Here is a 14,526-nt window from a genome sequence, read left to right as displayed (position 1 = left end):
GTTGCAGTTAAATACAACTTGAGTGGCTTGCTAGGTCATTCCAGAGGGCTGTGCAGCAGTTTAAAATTATGAATGCAGCTGATCACCCATACAATCACCCTCCCATCTGGAGCTGTGAAGCAATTGTGCTATCCACAATGCTACCGTACTGCTCACTTGCAGGGTTGGTAGAGCTGGGTTTTGCAGTTGTCCGGTGGTTCATTTCTTTTTTGTGCTTTCGTAGCGGTTGAATACAACTGAGTGTTAAGAGTCAGCTGTGGGTCTGGAGTCACATGTAGACTTAAAGGATGGCAGATTTCCTCCCTAAAGGATATTAGTAAACCAGATGGGTTTTTACAACAATCAACAATGGTTTCATGGTCATCGTTAGACTTTTAATTCCAGGTATTTTATTGAGTTTAAATTCCATCACCTGCCGTGGTGGGATTTGAACCGGATCCCCAGATCATTACCGTGGGTCTCTGGATTATTAGCCCAGTGACAATACCACCGTGCCACCACTGCCCCGAGATAGAGATAGGGAGAGGTAGAGAGATGAAAAGAGAGAGAGAGATAGGTAGAGAGAGAGATAGGTAGAGGTAGAGAGATGAAAAGAGAGAGAGAGATAGGTAGAGAGAGAGATAGGTAGAGAGAGAGATAGGTAGAGAGAGAGATAGGTAGAGAGAGAGATAGGTAGAGAGAGAGATAGGTAGAGAGAGAGATAGGTAGAGAGAGAGATAGGTAGAGAGAGAGATAGGTAGAGAGAGAGATAGGTAGAGAGAGAGATAGGTAGAGAGAGAGATAGGTAGAGAGAGATAGGTAGAGAGAGATAGGTAGAGAGAGAGATAGGTAGAGAGAGAGATAGGTAGAGAGAGAGATAGGTAGAGAGAGAGATAGGTAGAGAGAGAGATAGGTAGAGAGAGAGATAGGTAGAGAGAGAGATAGGTAGAGAGAGAGATAGGTAGAGAGAGAGATAGGTAGAGAGAGAGATAGGTAGAGAGAGAGATAGGTAGAGAGAGAGAGATAGGTAGAGAGAGAGAGATAGGTAGAGAGAGAGATAGGTAGAGAGAGAGAGGTACCTTTGGATGACTTGTTTGAAAATTGTTTGATCTTAAATAAGCTGATACATCAAAATTCAAACAAACATGTGGTTCAATTTCTCTCCTCACCGCACTCTCCATTCACAAATGCTCATCTGCTCAGTGGAGCTGCCTTGGCGACAGAATTTTAATTCACAAGCTGGTAGCCAACGACATGGCCACAGGATGACAAAGACTGGGATTTGAATAATCAATGGCATGAGACATTCAGTAAGGATAAAAGGTAGGAAAAGATGGAGGGGTAGCTCTGTTAATTATGGGCGCCATTGGCACAAAAGAGAGAGAGAGAGAGAGAGAGAGATGATCTTAGTTCTGGAGATCAAGATGTAGAATCAGTTTGGGTAAAGATGAAAAAAAGTAAAAGTTAGAAGTCACTTGTGGGGATGGCTCATAGGCCCCGTAACTGTAACCACACTGAAGGACTCTCTATACAGGAAGAAATAATGGGAACTTGTGAGACAGGTGATTTTAATCTACATACATATTGGACGAATCAGAATGGCAAAGCTAGCCTGGATGATGAGTTCATTGTGTTATTGGGACTGTTTCTTAGAGCAGCACATTTAAGAGTTAACCAGAGAGCAGGCTATGCTAGGCACTATGCTAGTGATCTCAGAGTGAAGGCACCCCGAGATAGCAGTGATCATAATATCATAAAATTTCACATTCAGCTTTAGGAAGATAACTGTGGATCTAAGAAAAGTTTTCTAAAAACTTAAATAAGGATAATTCCAAGGGCTGCCCTAGCTGTCCTTCAGAAGCTGGTGGTGAGTTGCTTTTTGAGTGCTGCAGCCCTTTCGGTGCAGGTACACCCACTGTGCTGTTAGGGAGGGAGTTCCAGGGTGTTGCCACAGCGACAGTAAAGGAAAACTGATATATGTCCAAGCCAGAAAGGTGAGTGACTTGGAGGGGAACCTCCAGGTGGTGGGGTTCCCAGGTATCTGTTGCTCTTGTCCTTCTAGATGATAGTGGTCGTGGGTTTGGTAGGTGCTGTCTAAGGAACCTTGGTGAGTTACTGCAGTGCATCTTTTAGATGGTGCACATGGCTGCTACTGTTAGTTGGTGGTGGATGGTTTGAATATTTGTGGAAGGGGGAGAAATCAACGGGCTGCTTTGTCGTGGATGATGTCAAGTTTCTCGAGTGTTGTTGGAGCTGCACTCATCCAGGCAAGTGGAAACTTGTGCCTTGTAAATGGGGGACAGGCTTTGGGGGGGCATGAGGTGAGTTGCTTGCTGTAGGATTCCTGGCCTTTGACCTGCCCTCGTAGCCACAGTATTAATATGGCGAGTCCAGTTTAGCATCTGATCAATGGTAACCCGAAGGATGTTGATTGTGGGGTATGCAGCGATGGTAATGCCACTGAATGTCAAGGGGCAGTGGTTACATCTTCTCTTGTAGGAGATGGTCATTGCCTGACACTTGTGTGGGGAGAAAGTAATTTGCCACTTGTCAGCTAAGTCTGGATATTGTCCAGATCTTGCTCCATTTGGACATGAACTTTTTCATTATCCAATGAGTCGTGAATGGTGCTGAACATTGTGCAGTCATCTACAAACATTCCCATTTCTGACCTTATTATGGAAGGGCAGTCATTGATGAAGCAGTTGAAGATGGTTGGGCTGAGGACACTACCCTGAGCAACTCCTGCAGTGATGTCCTGGACCTGAGATGATGGACTCAATCACCACAATCATCTTCCTTTGTGCCTGGTCTGATTCCAACCAGTGGAGAATTTCCCCCCTGATTCCCATTGACTCCAGTTTAGCTAGGGCTCCTTGATGCCATACTCGATCAAATGCTGCCTTGATCTCAGGAGTAGTCACTCTCACCTCACTCTGGCATCAAGGTTTTCTGTTCTTTGATCCTGGCAGAACAGAAACTGAGTATCCGTGAGTAGGTTATTGCTCAGTAAGTGCCGCTTGATAGCACTGTTCTCCATCCATGCTGATGATGGAGAGTAGACTGATAGGGCATTAAATGGCCTGTTTCTTGTGTGCAGAACACACCTGGGCAATTTTCCACATTGTCAGGCAGATGCCAGAGTTGCAGTTGTATTGGACCAGCTTCGCTGGGGGTGAGGCAAGTTCTGGAACAAAAATCTTCAGTACTATTGCCGGAACATTGTCAGGGCCCATAGCCTTTGCGAGCGCCTTCATTCGTTTCTCGATAACACATGGAGTAAATCGTATTACATAAGAACATGGAGCAGTAGTAGGCCATCTGGCCTCTCGAGCCTGCTCCGCCATTCAATGAGATCATGGCTGATCTTTTGTAGACTCAGCTCTACTTTCCGGCCCGAACACCATAACCCTTAATCCCTTTATTCTTCAAAAATACTATCTATCTTTATCTCAAAAACACTTAATGAAGGAGCCTCAACTGCTTCACTGGGCAAGGAATTCCATAGATTCGCAACCCTGTGGGTGAAGAAGTTCATCCTAAACTCAGTCCTAAATCTACTTCCTCTTACTTTGAGGCTATGCCACCCCCCCCCCCCCCCAGTTCTGCTTTAACCTGCCAGTGGAAACAACCTGCCCGCGTCTATCCTATCTATTCCCTTCATAATTTTATGTTTCTACAAGATCCCCCTCATCCTTCTAAATTCCAATGAGTACAGTCCCAGTCTACTCAACCTCTCCTCGTAATCCAACCCCTTTAGTTCTGGGATTAACCTAGTGAATCTCCTCTGCACACCCTCCAGCGCCAGTACGTCCTTTCTCAGGTAAGGAGCCCAAAACTGAACACAATACTCCAGGTGTGGCCTCACTAACACCTTATACAATTGCAGCATAACCTCCCTAGTCTTAAACTACAACCCTCTAGTAATGAAGGACAAAATTCCATTTGCCTTCTTAATCACCTGTTAAACAACTTTTTGCGACTCATGCACTAGCACACCCAGGTCTCTCTGCACAGCAGCATGTTTTAATATTTTATCATTTAAATAATAATCCCGTTTGCTGTTATTCCTACCAAAATGGATACCCTCACATTTGTCAACATTGTATTCCATCTGTCAGACTCTAGCCCCTTCACTTAACCTATCCAAATCCTCTGCAGACTTCCAGTATCCTCTGCACCTTTTGCTTTACCACTCATCTTAGTGTCGACTGCATACTTGGACACATTGCCCTTGGTCCCCAACTCCAAATCATCTATGTAAATTGTGAACAATTGTGGGCCCAACACTGATCCCTGAGGGACACCACTAGCTACTGATTGCCAACCAGAGAAACACCCATTAATCCCCACTCTTTGCTTTCTATTAATTAACAAATCCTCTATCCATGCTACTACTTTACCCTTAATGCCATGCATCTTTATCTAATGCAGCAACCTTTTGTGTGGCACCTTGTCAAAGGCTTTCTGGAAATCCAGATATACCACATCCATTGGCTCCCCGTTATTTACCACACTGGTAATGTCCTCAAAAAATTCCACTAAATTAGTTAGGCACGACCTGCCCTTTATGAACCCATGCTGCGTCTGCCCAATGGGACAATTTCCATCCAGATGCCTCGCTATTTCTTCCCTGATGATAGATTCCAGCATCTTCCCTACTACCGAAGTTAAGCTCACTGGCCCCGCTTTCTGCCTACCTCCTTTTTTAAACATTGGTGTCACGTTTGCTAATTTCCAATCCGCTGGGACTACCCCAGAGTCTAGTGAATTTTGGTAAATTATCACTAGTGCATTTGCAATTTCCCTAGCCATCTCTTTTAGCACTCTGGGATGTATTCCATCAGGGCCAGGAAACTTGTCTACCTTTAGCCCCAATAGCTTGCCCATCACTACCTCCTTAGTGATAACAATCTCAAGGTCCTCACCTGTCATACCCTCATTTCTATCAGTCACTGGCATGTTATTTGTGTCTTCCACTGTGAAGACCGACCCAAAAAACCTGTTCATTTCCTCATCTTCCATTATTAAATCTCCCTTCTCATCAGCTAAAGGACCAATATTTACCTTAGCCACTCTTTTTTGTTTTATATATTTGTAGAAACTTTTACTCTCTGTTTTTATATTCTGAGCAAGTTTACTCTCATAATCTATCTTACTCTTCTTTATAACTTTTTTAGTAGCTTTCTGTTGCCCCCTAAATATTTCCCAGTCCTCTAGTCTCCCACTAATCTTTGCCACTTTGTATGCTTTTTCCTTCAATTTGATACTCTCCCTTATTTCCTTAGACATCCACGGTCGATTTTCCCTCTTTCTACCGTCCTTCCTTTTTGTTGTATAAACCTTTGCTGAGCACTGTGAAAAACCGCTTGGAAGGTTCTCCACTGTTCCTCAACTGTTTCACCATAAAGTCTTTGCCCCCAGTCTACCTTAGCTAGTTCTTCTCTCATCCCATTGTAATTTCCTTTGTTTAAGCACAAAACACTAATGTTTGATTTTACGTTCTCACCCTCCATCTGTATTTTAAATTCCACCATATTGTGATCGCTCCTTCCGAGAGGATCCCTAACTATGAGATCATTAATCAATCCTGTTTCATTACACAGGATCAGATCTAGGACTGCTTGTTCCTTCGTAGGTTCCATTACATACTGTTCTCGGAAACTATTGCGGATAAATTCAGTAAACCACTCCTCAAGGCTGCCTTGACCGACGTGGTTAAACCAATCGACATGTAGATTAAAATCCCCCATGATAACTGCTGTACCATTTCTACATGCATCAGTTATTTCTTTGTTTATTGCCTGCCCCCCCCCCCCCATAATGTTAATATTTGGTGGCCTATAGACTACTCCTATCAGTGACTTTTTCACCTTACTATTCCTGATTTCCACCCAAATGGATTCAACAGTATCCTCCATAGCACCGATGTCATCCCTTACTATTGCCCGGATGTCATCCTTAAATAACAGAGCTACACCACCTCCCTTACCATCCACTCTGTCCTTCCGAATAGTTTGATACCCTCGGATATTTAACTCCCAGTCATGACCATCTTTTAACCATGTTTCAGTAATGGCCCCTAAATCATAGTCATTCACGATGATTTGCGCCATCAACTCATTTACCTTATTCCGAATACTACGAGCATTCAGGTAAAGTACACTTACGTTGGCTTTTATACCTCTGTTTTGAATCTTAACAACTTTACGAGCCTGGTGCATAAGGTGAAGGCAGATTTACAGAGATGGGTCAGCCTCCCTCTGTCCTTGGTGAGCAGAATTCAGTCAATGAAAATGAATGTCCTGCCGCATTTTCAGTTTTATCCCAAGATCCACCCAAGTCCAAAGATGTGCAGGTTGGGTGGATTGGCCATGATAAATTGCCCTTAGTGTCCAAAATTCTATGATCTATGATTAACCTGGGACAAAAGTTCGGCACTACATCGTGGGCTGTATTTCTCTATGATCTTGATCAGTAACCTCTCCTACGTTATTTTTCCTCTTAACTTTTCTCCTAAATTTCCTTGCCGTTGAGCCCATATCTTCATGTAACAACCTGCCGCTTCGCTTTCCATTGATGTTTTTATTGCCTGTTTCATTCCTTTTAGTATTACTGGGCCAATTCACTGAGCTCCCCTCAGTCACTGTACCTTGTACTGTCACCCTTTTTGATTTTTGACTGTGGCTTCTCTGCCTTACACTTTCTCCCTTACTGCCTTTGTTTCTGTCCCTGTTTTACTACCTTCCGACTTCCTGGATCGGTTCCCAGCCCCCTGCCACATTAGTTTAAACGCTCCCCAACCGCTCTAGCAAATAGCCCCGCTCGGACATCAGTTCCAGGCCTGCCCAGGTGCAGACCATCTGGTTTGACATGAGGGAGTTAACATTATATTGCATTGCCTAATATTATCCTCCATTTCCTAACATTATCCTCCATTTCCTTGGCAGTAAGGATTCCAACTCCTGCAGGAGAACTCACTCAATTTTTATTCTATTTTGATCAACGTGATGGAAATTCGGCAGGTTCAAGGATGGGCACCACTCTGCCAAGGCAGTGAAGATGAAAATTGCCACCATTTTGTGGTGAGCTGGGAGACGGGCGAGAGCAGGAATGTTAAAATGACCACAGCCCCATCCCACACTTCTTTGGCCATTGCTCCAAACAATCAGCACTTACTTAATAAGATTCTGAAATGCATAGCCATCTGTCCATTGCTCAGTGAAGGAGGCTCCGTGCCGGACTGTAGTGAAGTGTCCTAGTCGCAAACGATCCTGCATACTCTTATCTCGACAGGCAAGCTTCTCTTGTTTTGACTGAACAGGGAATAAAAAATTGTCACAGATTTACAAAAAACAAAACACAATTAACCAGTTCCCCATTCACTCCTTATATTGTCATGTTCAAAATAAATAACACCGTGGGGCCCCAAAGCTTCAAAGAGTGAAGAGCGCAGGACGATTTTGAACATCCAGTTATTTAAATGTTGTCTAATTCCATCTCCTATTTGTCGCCCAAAGTCTTCCCAGGCTAGTGATGTCCAGTGACTGACAATACAGACTGGTCAATTGCTTCAAATCACCCAGTACCAGGAGGTGCATAGAACACCCAGGCAGGAGCTCAGCATCTAACACCCACCCTCCATTTCTGGTCAGGTCACACCTAACACTCCCAACAACATAATCCTAATAACCATCTGAGTGAGAGAGAGCGTGAGAGAGAGAAGACACCTAAAATATTCATAGTCCAACTTTGAATGCAAGAACGAGAATAGCATTTGCAAAGACATGTGTGAAACAAAAATAGCCACCATGTACAAAAGCAAGGGAACAAAAGGAATTGCAGTGCTTGCAACAATTACGGAGGCATTTCCTTGTTGAGTATTGTGGGGAAGATCTTTTCTCACCTTGCCATGACCATATTGCAGGCCCTACCTGGCATCACGCATCTACAGAGTCTCAGTACAGTTTCAGAGCTGGCAGATCGACAGTCGATGCGATTTTCTCACTTCAGCAGTTACAAAAGTGCCACAAACAACGCAGACCACTTTCGCTTTCAAAGACCTCATCAAGGCCTTTGACCTCGTCAGCAGAGGGAGGTTCTTTAAACTGATACAGAAAATAGGCCTCTACTCTGGGGGTCATTTCTCCATTCAACAATAATATGCTGTTTCATCAGTTACAATGGAGCCTCACAGAAGCTTTCAAGATCAACAACTTTCTAAAGCAAGGCTGCATCCTGGAATCAACTCTCCAGCATATTTTCTCCGTTTTGATCTCAGGACACTTTTAGCGACTCAAAATGAGGATGTATACCTGCATGCCAGAGCTGACAGCAAGCTGGCTTGTCAAGACTGCTTTCCAAGACCAAAATTAATGATGTGTCAGCATTCCACACTGAAGTTCACTTGCAACAGCAGCTGTCTATTCTCCCAAGCCTGCAAGGAGTTCGGACTGACAAATCAGATTCAGAAAGGCCAAGGTTATGTGCCAGGACCTCATCTCCCACCAATAATGACAGTCTGTCTCTGGAAGTCATCGACAGGTTCATATACCTTGGATCAACAATTGCTAGCAATCTGCTCCTTGATGCTGAAATCAGCAAGAGGAATGCAAAGGCCGCAGCTTTCATATCAAAGTTGAGAAGTTCAGTGCAGATCAACCTCAAACTAACCAAAAACATAAAGCTCCGTGTGGACCAGGCTTGTATTCTCAGCACCCTTCTCAGCGAGGCATGGCAAAGTCAAGAAAAGCAGCCAAACAAGCTTCCACCTCGGTGCCTCAGAAAAATACTGGGCATCTCCTGGCAAGACAGAGTGGTGAATATGGAAGAACAGTGTGCAGGGATTCCCATCAGGTTTCCCTTCGGGTAAGCCATGACTCCATTGGCTGGGTCATGGTGAGCCAAATGGATGATTGTCACATCCCCAAAGATATGCCCAAAGGCTAACTTGCTATTGGCACGAGACCAGCAGGTCGCCTGTGCTTGACACACAAGGATGTCTGTCAACTAGCTTCAGATTTGATGCATGGGAAGGTCTCATTGCTGACTGGAGTGTCTGGAAACAGTCAGGTAGGTTGGCGTGGAAATGAGGACGACAAAATAAAATGACCAGATGGCAGAAGACTGGGGGGAAAAAAACATCCAGTTAACCTCAGGACAAGTGGAAATGCCTCAAGTTGCAAGCCAGCTACATGAAGAAGGTAAACAGAACACCAATATCCTATGCCACTTCCTCTTGTGCTGGTTTCCTCTCAACTTGCCAAATAAAACTGAACAATCCTATACCAAAATACTTATGTCTTCATTATTAGTACCACATAATAAAATAGCAACTGGTAAGTTTCATACCAACTCCCTAATCAATCACTAGAAATAGCAATACTTATGCCTGTAATTTTATTCTTGCGATTGACCCTTTGAAGATGGCAACCAATTCAATTTGAGGGAGCGATTGAGAAACAGCTTCTGCCAGAGAAAAGCCCTGATCAACAACCCTCAGTATCTGCAATAATCTTCATTCACACTGAAGTAAAAATTGGACCAAAATAATTCCCTCAACTCAGTACACAAGCCACATACATGCATGAGGATGGTATTGGAAGCACTTTTTATTTTATGCTATGAGGTTAGCCTCCAGCCTTTCTTGCCCCACTACTTTCAGTGAAGCTGTTACAGAAAGAAGGTAAGAATGAAGGACTTGTACTTAAATGCAGCGTTTTAAACAGCCTCAGGACACCCCAAGGCACATTAGCCAATTAAATACTTTTTTAAAAAAAATGCGGCAGTCTATTTATGCAGAGCAAGGTCCCACAAACAGAAGTGTCCAAATGACCCAAAATTCCATTTCTTAGTGATTTTGATTGAGAGATAAATATTTGCCAAGATAACGTGGAGAACGCCCAGCTTTTAGAACGTAGAACATACAGTGCAGAAGGAGGCCATTCGGCCCATCAAGTCTGCATCGACCCACTTCCACCCTATCCCCGTATCCCAATAACCCCTCCTAAACGTTTTGGTGACTAAGGGCAATTTACCATGGCCAATCCACCTAACCTGCATGTCATTGGACTGTGGGAGGAAACCGGAGCACCCGGAGGAAACCCACGCAGACACGGGGAGAACGTGCAGACTCAAGGACAGGCAGTGACCCAGTGGGGAATCGAACTTGGGACCCTGGCTCTGTGAAGCCACAGTGCTATCCACTTGTGCTACCGTGCTGCCCAGGCCCTCTTCTTTGAAACAGTGTCATGGATCTTTTCCATCCATCCAACCTGGTTTAATACCAGGTGACGATGGCGTTAAAGCAGCTGAGCAGCAGGTGAGATCCTGCTCAATGCCTTATTCATGAGAAAACAGGAGCTTCTAAACAAAGGCAATCAAAAATCTCCCGAGGCCATGTGTTCTTTAAAATAGGGAAGTACGCTCCCTCAACTTTCCTGTACTGCTTTAAATGTTCTCCTCAAATTAGTGGCCATCGTACCTTTTCTATTAATAGCTTTTTGCTCATCGTCACACATTTATTTAACCGTTCTTTATATCTTTCAAGCATCTTCTGTTGCTCATCTATTTGTCTTCTTAAATCACAATTTGTCTGAAACAGAAAGAAAGAAAATCAATTAGCCACTGTTACACTTACAACACAGCACAAGATCATCTAAGGTTATTGACAATGCCCATGCTGCCTTTAAGATTAACGATAAATAAACAGAATGTCGAACATATTTTTACGACAATAAAAGGTGCTTTCTAAATCCAAGTTCTTGTTGATGAAATAGCCACGGGGGAGAAAATTGCTGTCTTTCAGTTTAAAGCTCCTAGCTTGCAGAGGCCTGGTCGGGAAAGTTCTGATGCTGTAAAGTTAAAATAGCATACTGCGGCTATAATGTTCCACTTGCTTTGTTTGTGCTATGAAATGATTCAATGTTTTCTTTGGGCTGCAAAAGGATATATTGAAGAACTTTATTGAAACTGAAAAAGCTACATTGAATTAACTTTTTTTTAGAATTGCAACCCCTGCACCAATAGATCATTGCTATGCAGCACAGTAGCACAGTTGCTTCACAGCTCCAGGGTCCCAGGTCCAATTCCGTGCTTGGGTTACTGTCTGTGCAGAGTCTGCACGTTCCCCCATGTCTGTGTGGGTTTCTTCCGGATGCTCTGGTTTCCTCCCACAGTCCAAAGATGAGCGGGTTAGGTGGATTGGCCATGCTAAATTGCCCATAGTGTCCAAAAAGGTTAAATGGGGGTTACTGGGATAGGGTAGAAATGTGGGTTTGAGTAGGTTTGTAAGGCTGGTGCCAACTCGATGGGCCGAATGGCCTCCTTTTGCACTGTAAATTCTGTGATTCTATGATTTATGAACTAGTTAATTCTGAAGCTCTAGTTTCAGATGTCCACCTGCTGTACGCCGTTGGGTCCTGTACCACTGCGGCCACAGAAATAACTTTCACCATAAACATACAAAGAAGTATTTCAGCCGTTCACACCATTAAATCAGTGAGCAGTTGGGATACAATTCCACACCAGGATGCCATGGAAGTCACAGAATTATCTTTAATAGCAAAGGGAGGTTTTAGATGGTATAGTGAATTAGACATTGGCCTTTCAGCTTTGGAACCTGGCTTTGCATCTAGCCTGCAATGGGATGGCGGCCTCTTCTCTCTCTGTTGGCTCGAAGCATCTGATAATTTTTTCAATATTGGGTTGCCTCAATCCAGTTTGACAGCAAAACAGCCAATAACTGGCATGGGGAGAGTTGGGAATCTCAGTGGTTACTTGTGGATGACATGCGAAGTGGTTGGAGGCTGGACCAGGATCTCAGGGAAAACACCAGTTCAATTCAAGCGAGATTACAGTGTGCTGGGCCACACCTGTGAAAGGGGTTTTGGTTTATTGAATTTAGTATTGAATTGTAACAGCTACGAAGGAAGATTCATTAAGAGTTATATACAAAGATCACGGTAGCTCGTGTGTTTTTTCATGTTTATAATTGATTAAAAAATTCTTGATAACTGTTTTATAGATGTTAACTACATTCTTATAATAAACTTTTTGATAAAAGCGCCTAAGAAGTCTGATGAATCACAGCTGAACTGAAGCTCTTGTGCTCATCCTAGCCAAATTCAACATAAAATTTATAGGTCAGGTGAGCTTCACAATACACTTTGGAGTTTCTAAACCCTGGCCCGTAACACAAGAGGGCTCAGAAAGCCTCACATAGCATCCAATGACTGACCGTTGTCAGGCGGATCACTGTCCCTGGCCAAACCACTGGTTGCCAGTTAACCAATTGAATCGACTCCCAAGATCCACTCAGTGCCGAAGAGTCTGGCTTCTCCTTTTTGAAAATACAAAACCTGGGAACAATGCACTGGCAAGCAGGCTGTTTCAACCTTGGCTCTTTTGCTTAAAGTCACATCCCAATTATGGGTCTACGGACCAAAACCACAAAATAAAAGAAATGCGAGCAAAGGAAATAAACAAGAAGAGCGCTTCCACATTACTCTTGGGGTCACTTGCCATTACATTTTTCCATCAGGTCTGAGGCCGTTCTCTTCTTCCCAGCAGTCCCAACTCGCCACACTTTTCTCTCTCCATTTCAATCTCTTCTTGGCTACTTTCTTCAACACTCCCACAATCTTTATTGGCCTGATGTGTTGGTTCCTATTCTGTACATTTTTTTTTTTTTTAAGAACAGTACAGCACAGAACAGGCCCTTCGGCCCTCGATGTTGTGCCGAGCAATGACCACCCTACTCAAGCCCACGTATCCACCCTATACCCGTAACCCAACAACCCCCATTAACCTTATTTTTTAGGACACTACGGGCAATTTAGCCTGGCCAATCCACCTAGCCCGCACATCTTTGGACTGTGGGAGGAAACCGGAGCACCCGGAGGAAACCCACGCACACACGGGGAGGACGTGCAGACTCCGCACAGACAGTGACCCAGCCGGGAATCGAACCTGGGACCCTGGAGCTGTGAAGCATTTATGCTAACCACCATACTACCCTTCGTTCTGCACATCCATCTTTGCATCCACATCTGTTTGGCGTAAAGTTAATGCCCCCTCTTCTTGAGGCTGCCCATTTCTGCACTGTATTACAAGGCCGGTCATACAACTGTCCTGTATATTCTTCCTATCACAAAACACTCAACTGCACTTCTTCCAATTCTTCTTCAAAATATTTTTATTAAAGGCATTCTGCATATGTACATAGAAATATCAGAAAAACAAAAATCCACAGGAACAAAGAACACAGGCCCACAACAACCCCTGATACCAAGTCCACAACTGTCCCTGGCCCCTTCGTTCTCCCCCCCCCCCCCCCCAACAACAAAAATAAACCCCTAAACCAAACACATACCCCCTCCTGCCACCGCTTACACCTTAATTCTCCTTTGGGTGGGGGGGACAAAAGTCGATAAACTGTTTCCACCACCAGGTGAACCCCTCCTCCCTTACAGTGAACTTGATCTTCTCCAAGTGCGGGAATTCAGTCAGGCCGCTCACCCACACACCTGACTTTGGCAGCTCAGAGTCCCGCCAGCTATTCTCTCCCCACCAGGGCCCGGATCTTCCAACATTCCAAATATCGCCACCTCTGGTCTCGGGGCCATCCCTACACCCAGAATCTCAGACATGAAATACGAGAACCCCTCAGCTTTGGAGACACGCAGAATATGTGGATGTGATTTGCAGGCTCCCCTGCACACAGCCCACACCGATCCTCTACCCCTGCAATGAACCGGCTCATCCTCGCAACCGTAAAGTGGGCCCTATGGACCAACTTAAATTGGACGCGGCTTAACCTCGCACACGACGACGACGCGTTCAGGGCTTCCTTCAATGTCCTGATCCTCACCTCCCCACCCAACTCCTCCTCCCATTTCCACTTCATCGCCTCCACTGGAGCGTCCTTCCTCTGCATCAACTCTCCATACATGTCTGACACTCTCCCCTCCACAATGTCATCCTTGGACAACGACGTATCTTGCAATACCAGAGGCAGCAGCCCCAGGAAGGACGGCATCTCACATGCAGGTATCTTAAGCTATTCGCCTTAAGCAACTCATATTTCCTTCCAGGCCTGAAAACTTGTCCCCAAGAAACAAGTCCCTGAAGTACTCTATCCCCACCTGTCACCAACCCCGGAACCTTGCATCCAGTCCTGCTGGCACAAATTTGTAAATATTGCACATCGGCGCCAACAGCGACATGTCTTCCAATCCAAAGTGTTGTGCGCTGGTTCCAAATGCTGGGACCACCATCGGCTTCACAGAAAACAGAAGGGGGGCCAACAAAGTGCCCCCATACATGATGCAATTCCACCCACTCCCACACTGCCCCTACTCCACTGCCCATTTCCCAACCATTCTATATTGCCACCCAGTAATAGTTCAGCGAACTCGGCAATGCCCACATCACCCCCCTACCGTCCCTTTCTCCAAAAACACCCTCCTCATCCGCAGTGTCTTCCCCGCCCACAAACTTGTCCTGTTCATCCGGATCCTAGCCATTGGCGCCTATACAGCAGCCAAA

The 14,526-nt window shown here is 44.7% G+C and overlaps 1 protein-coding gene across 3 annotated transcripts in view; it reads right to left on the bottom strand.

Annotated features, from left to right (window-relative positions):
• Positions 1 to 14,526, bottom strand: part of tlk2 (tousled-like kinase 2) — a 170,276-nt gene that overhangs the window by 62,976 nt on the left and 92,774 nt on the right. For all 3 annotated transcript variants that reach the window (XM_038778492.1, XM_038778493.1, XM_038778494.1), the window contains 2 exons: positions 10,463 to 10,573; positions 7,159 to 7,295 (listed from right to left, as the gene is read on the bottom strand). In XM_038778492.1, the coding sequence (XP_038634420.1) occupies positions 7,159 to 7,295; positions 10,463 to 10,573 (248 nt within the window). The remainder of the gene's footprint in view (positions 1 to 7,158; positions 7,296 to 10,462; positions 10,574 to 14,526) is intronic.

Source organism: Scyliorhinus canicula, chromosome 19 (genome assembly GCF_902713615.1).
Source record: "Scyliorhinus canicula chromosome 19, sScyCan1.1, whole genome shotgun sequence".
In the NCBI taxonomy this organism is placed as follows: Eukaryota; Metazoa; Chordata; class Chondrichthyes; order Carcharhiniformes; family Scyliorhinidae; genus Scyliorhinus; species Scyliorhinus canicula.
Note: the sequence above shows the minus strand (reverse complement) of the source record. Positions and strands in the feature narration are given on the sequence as shown.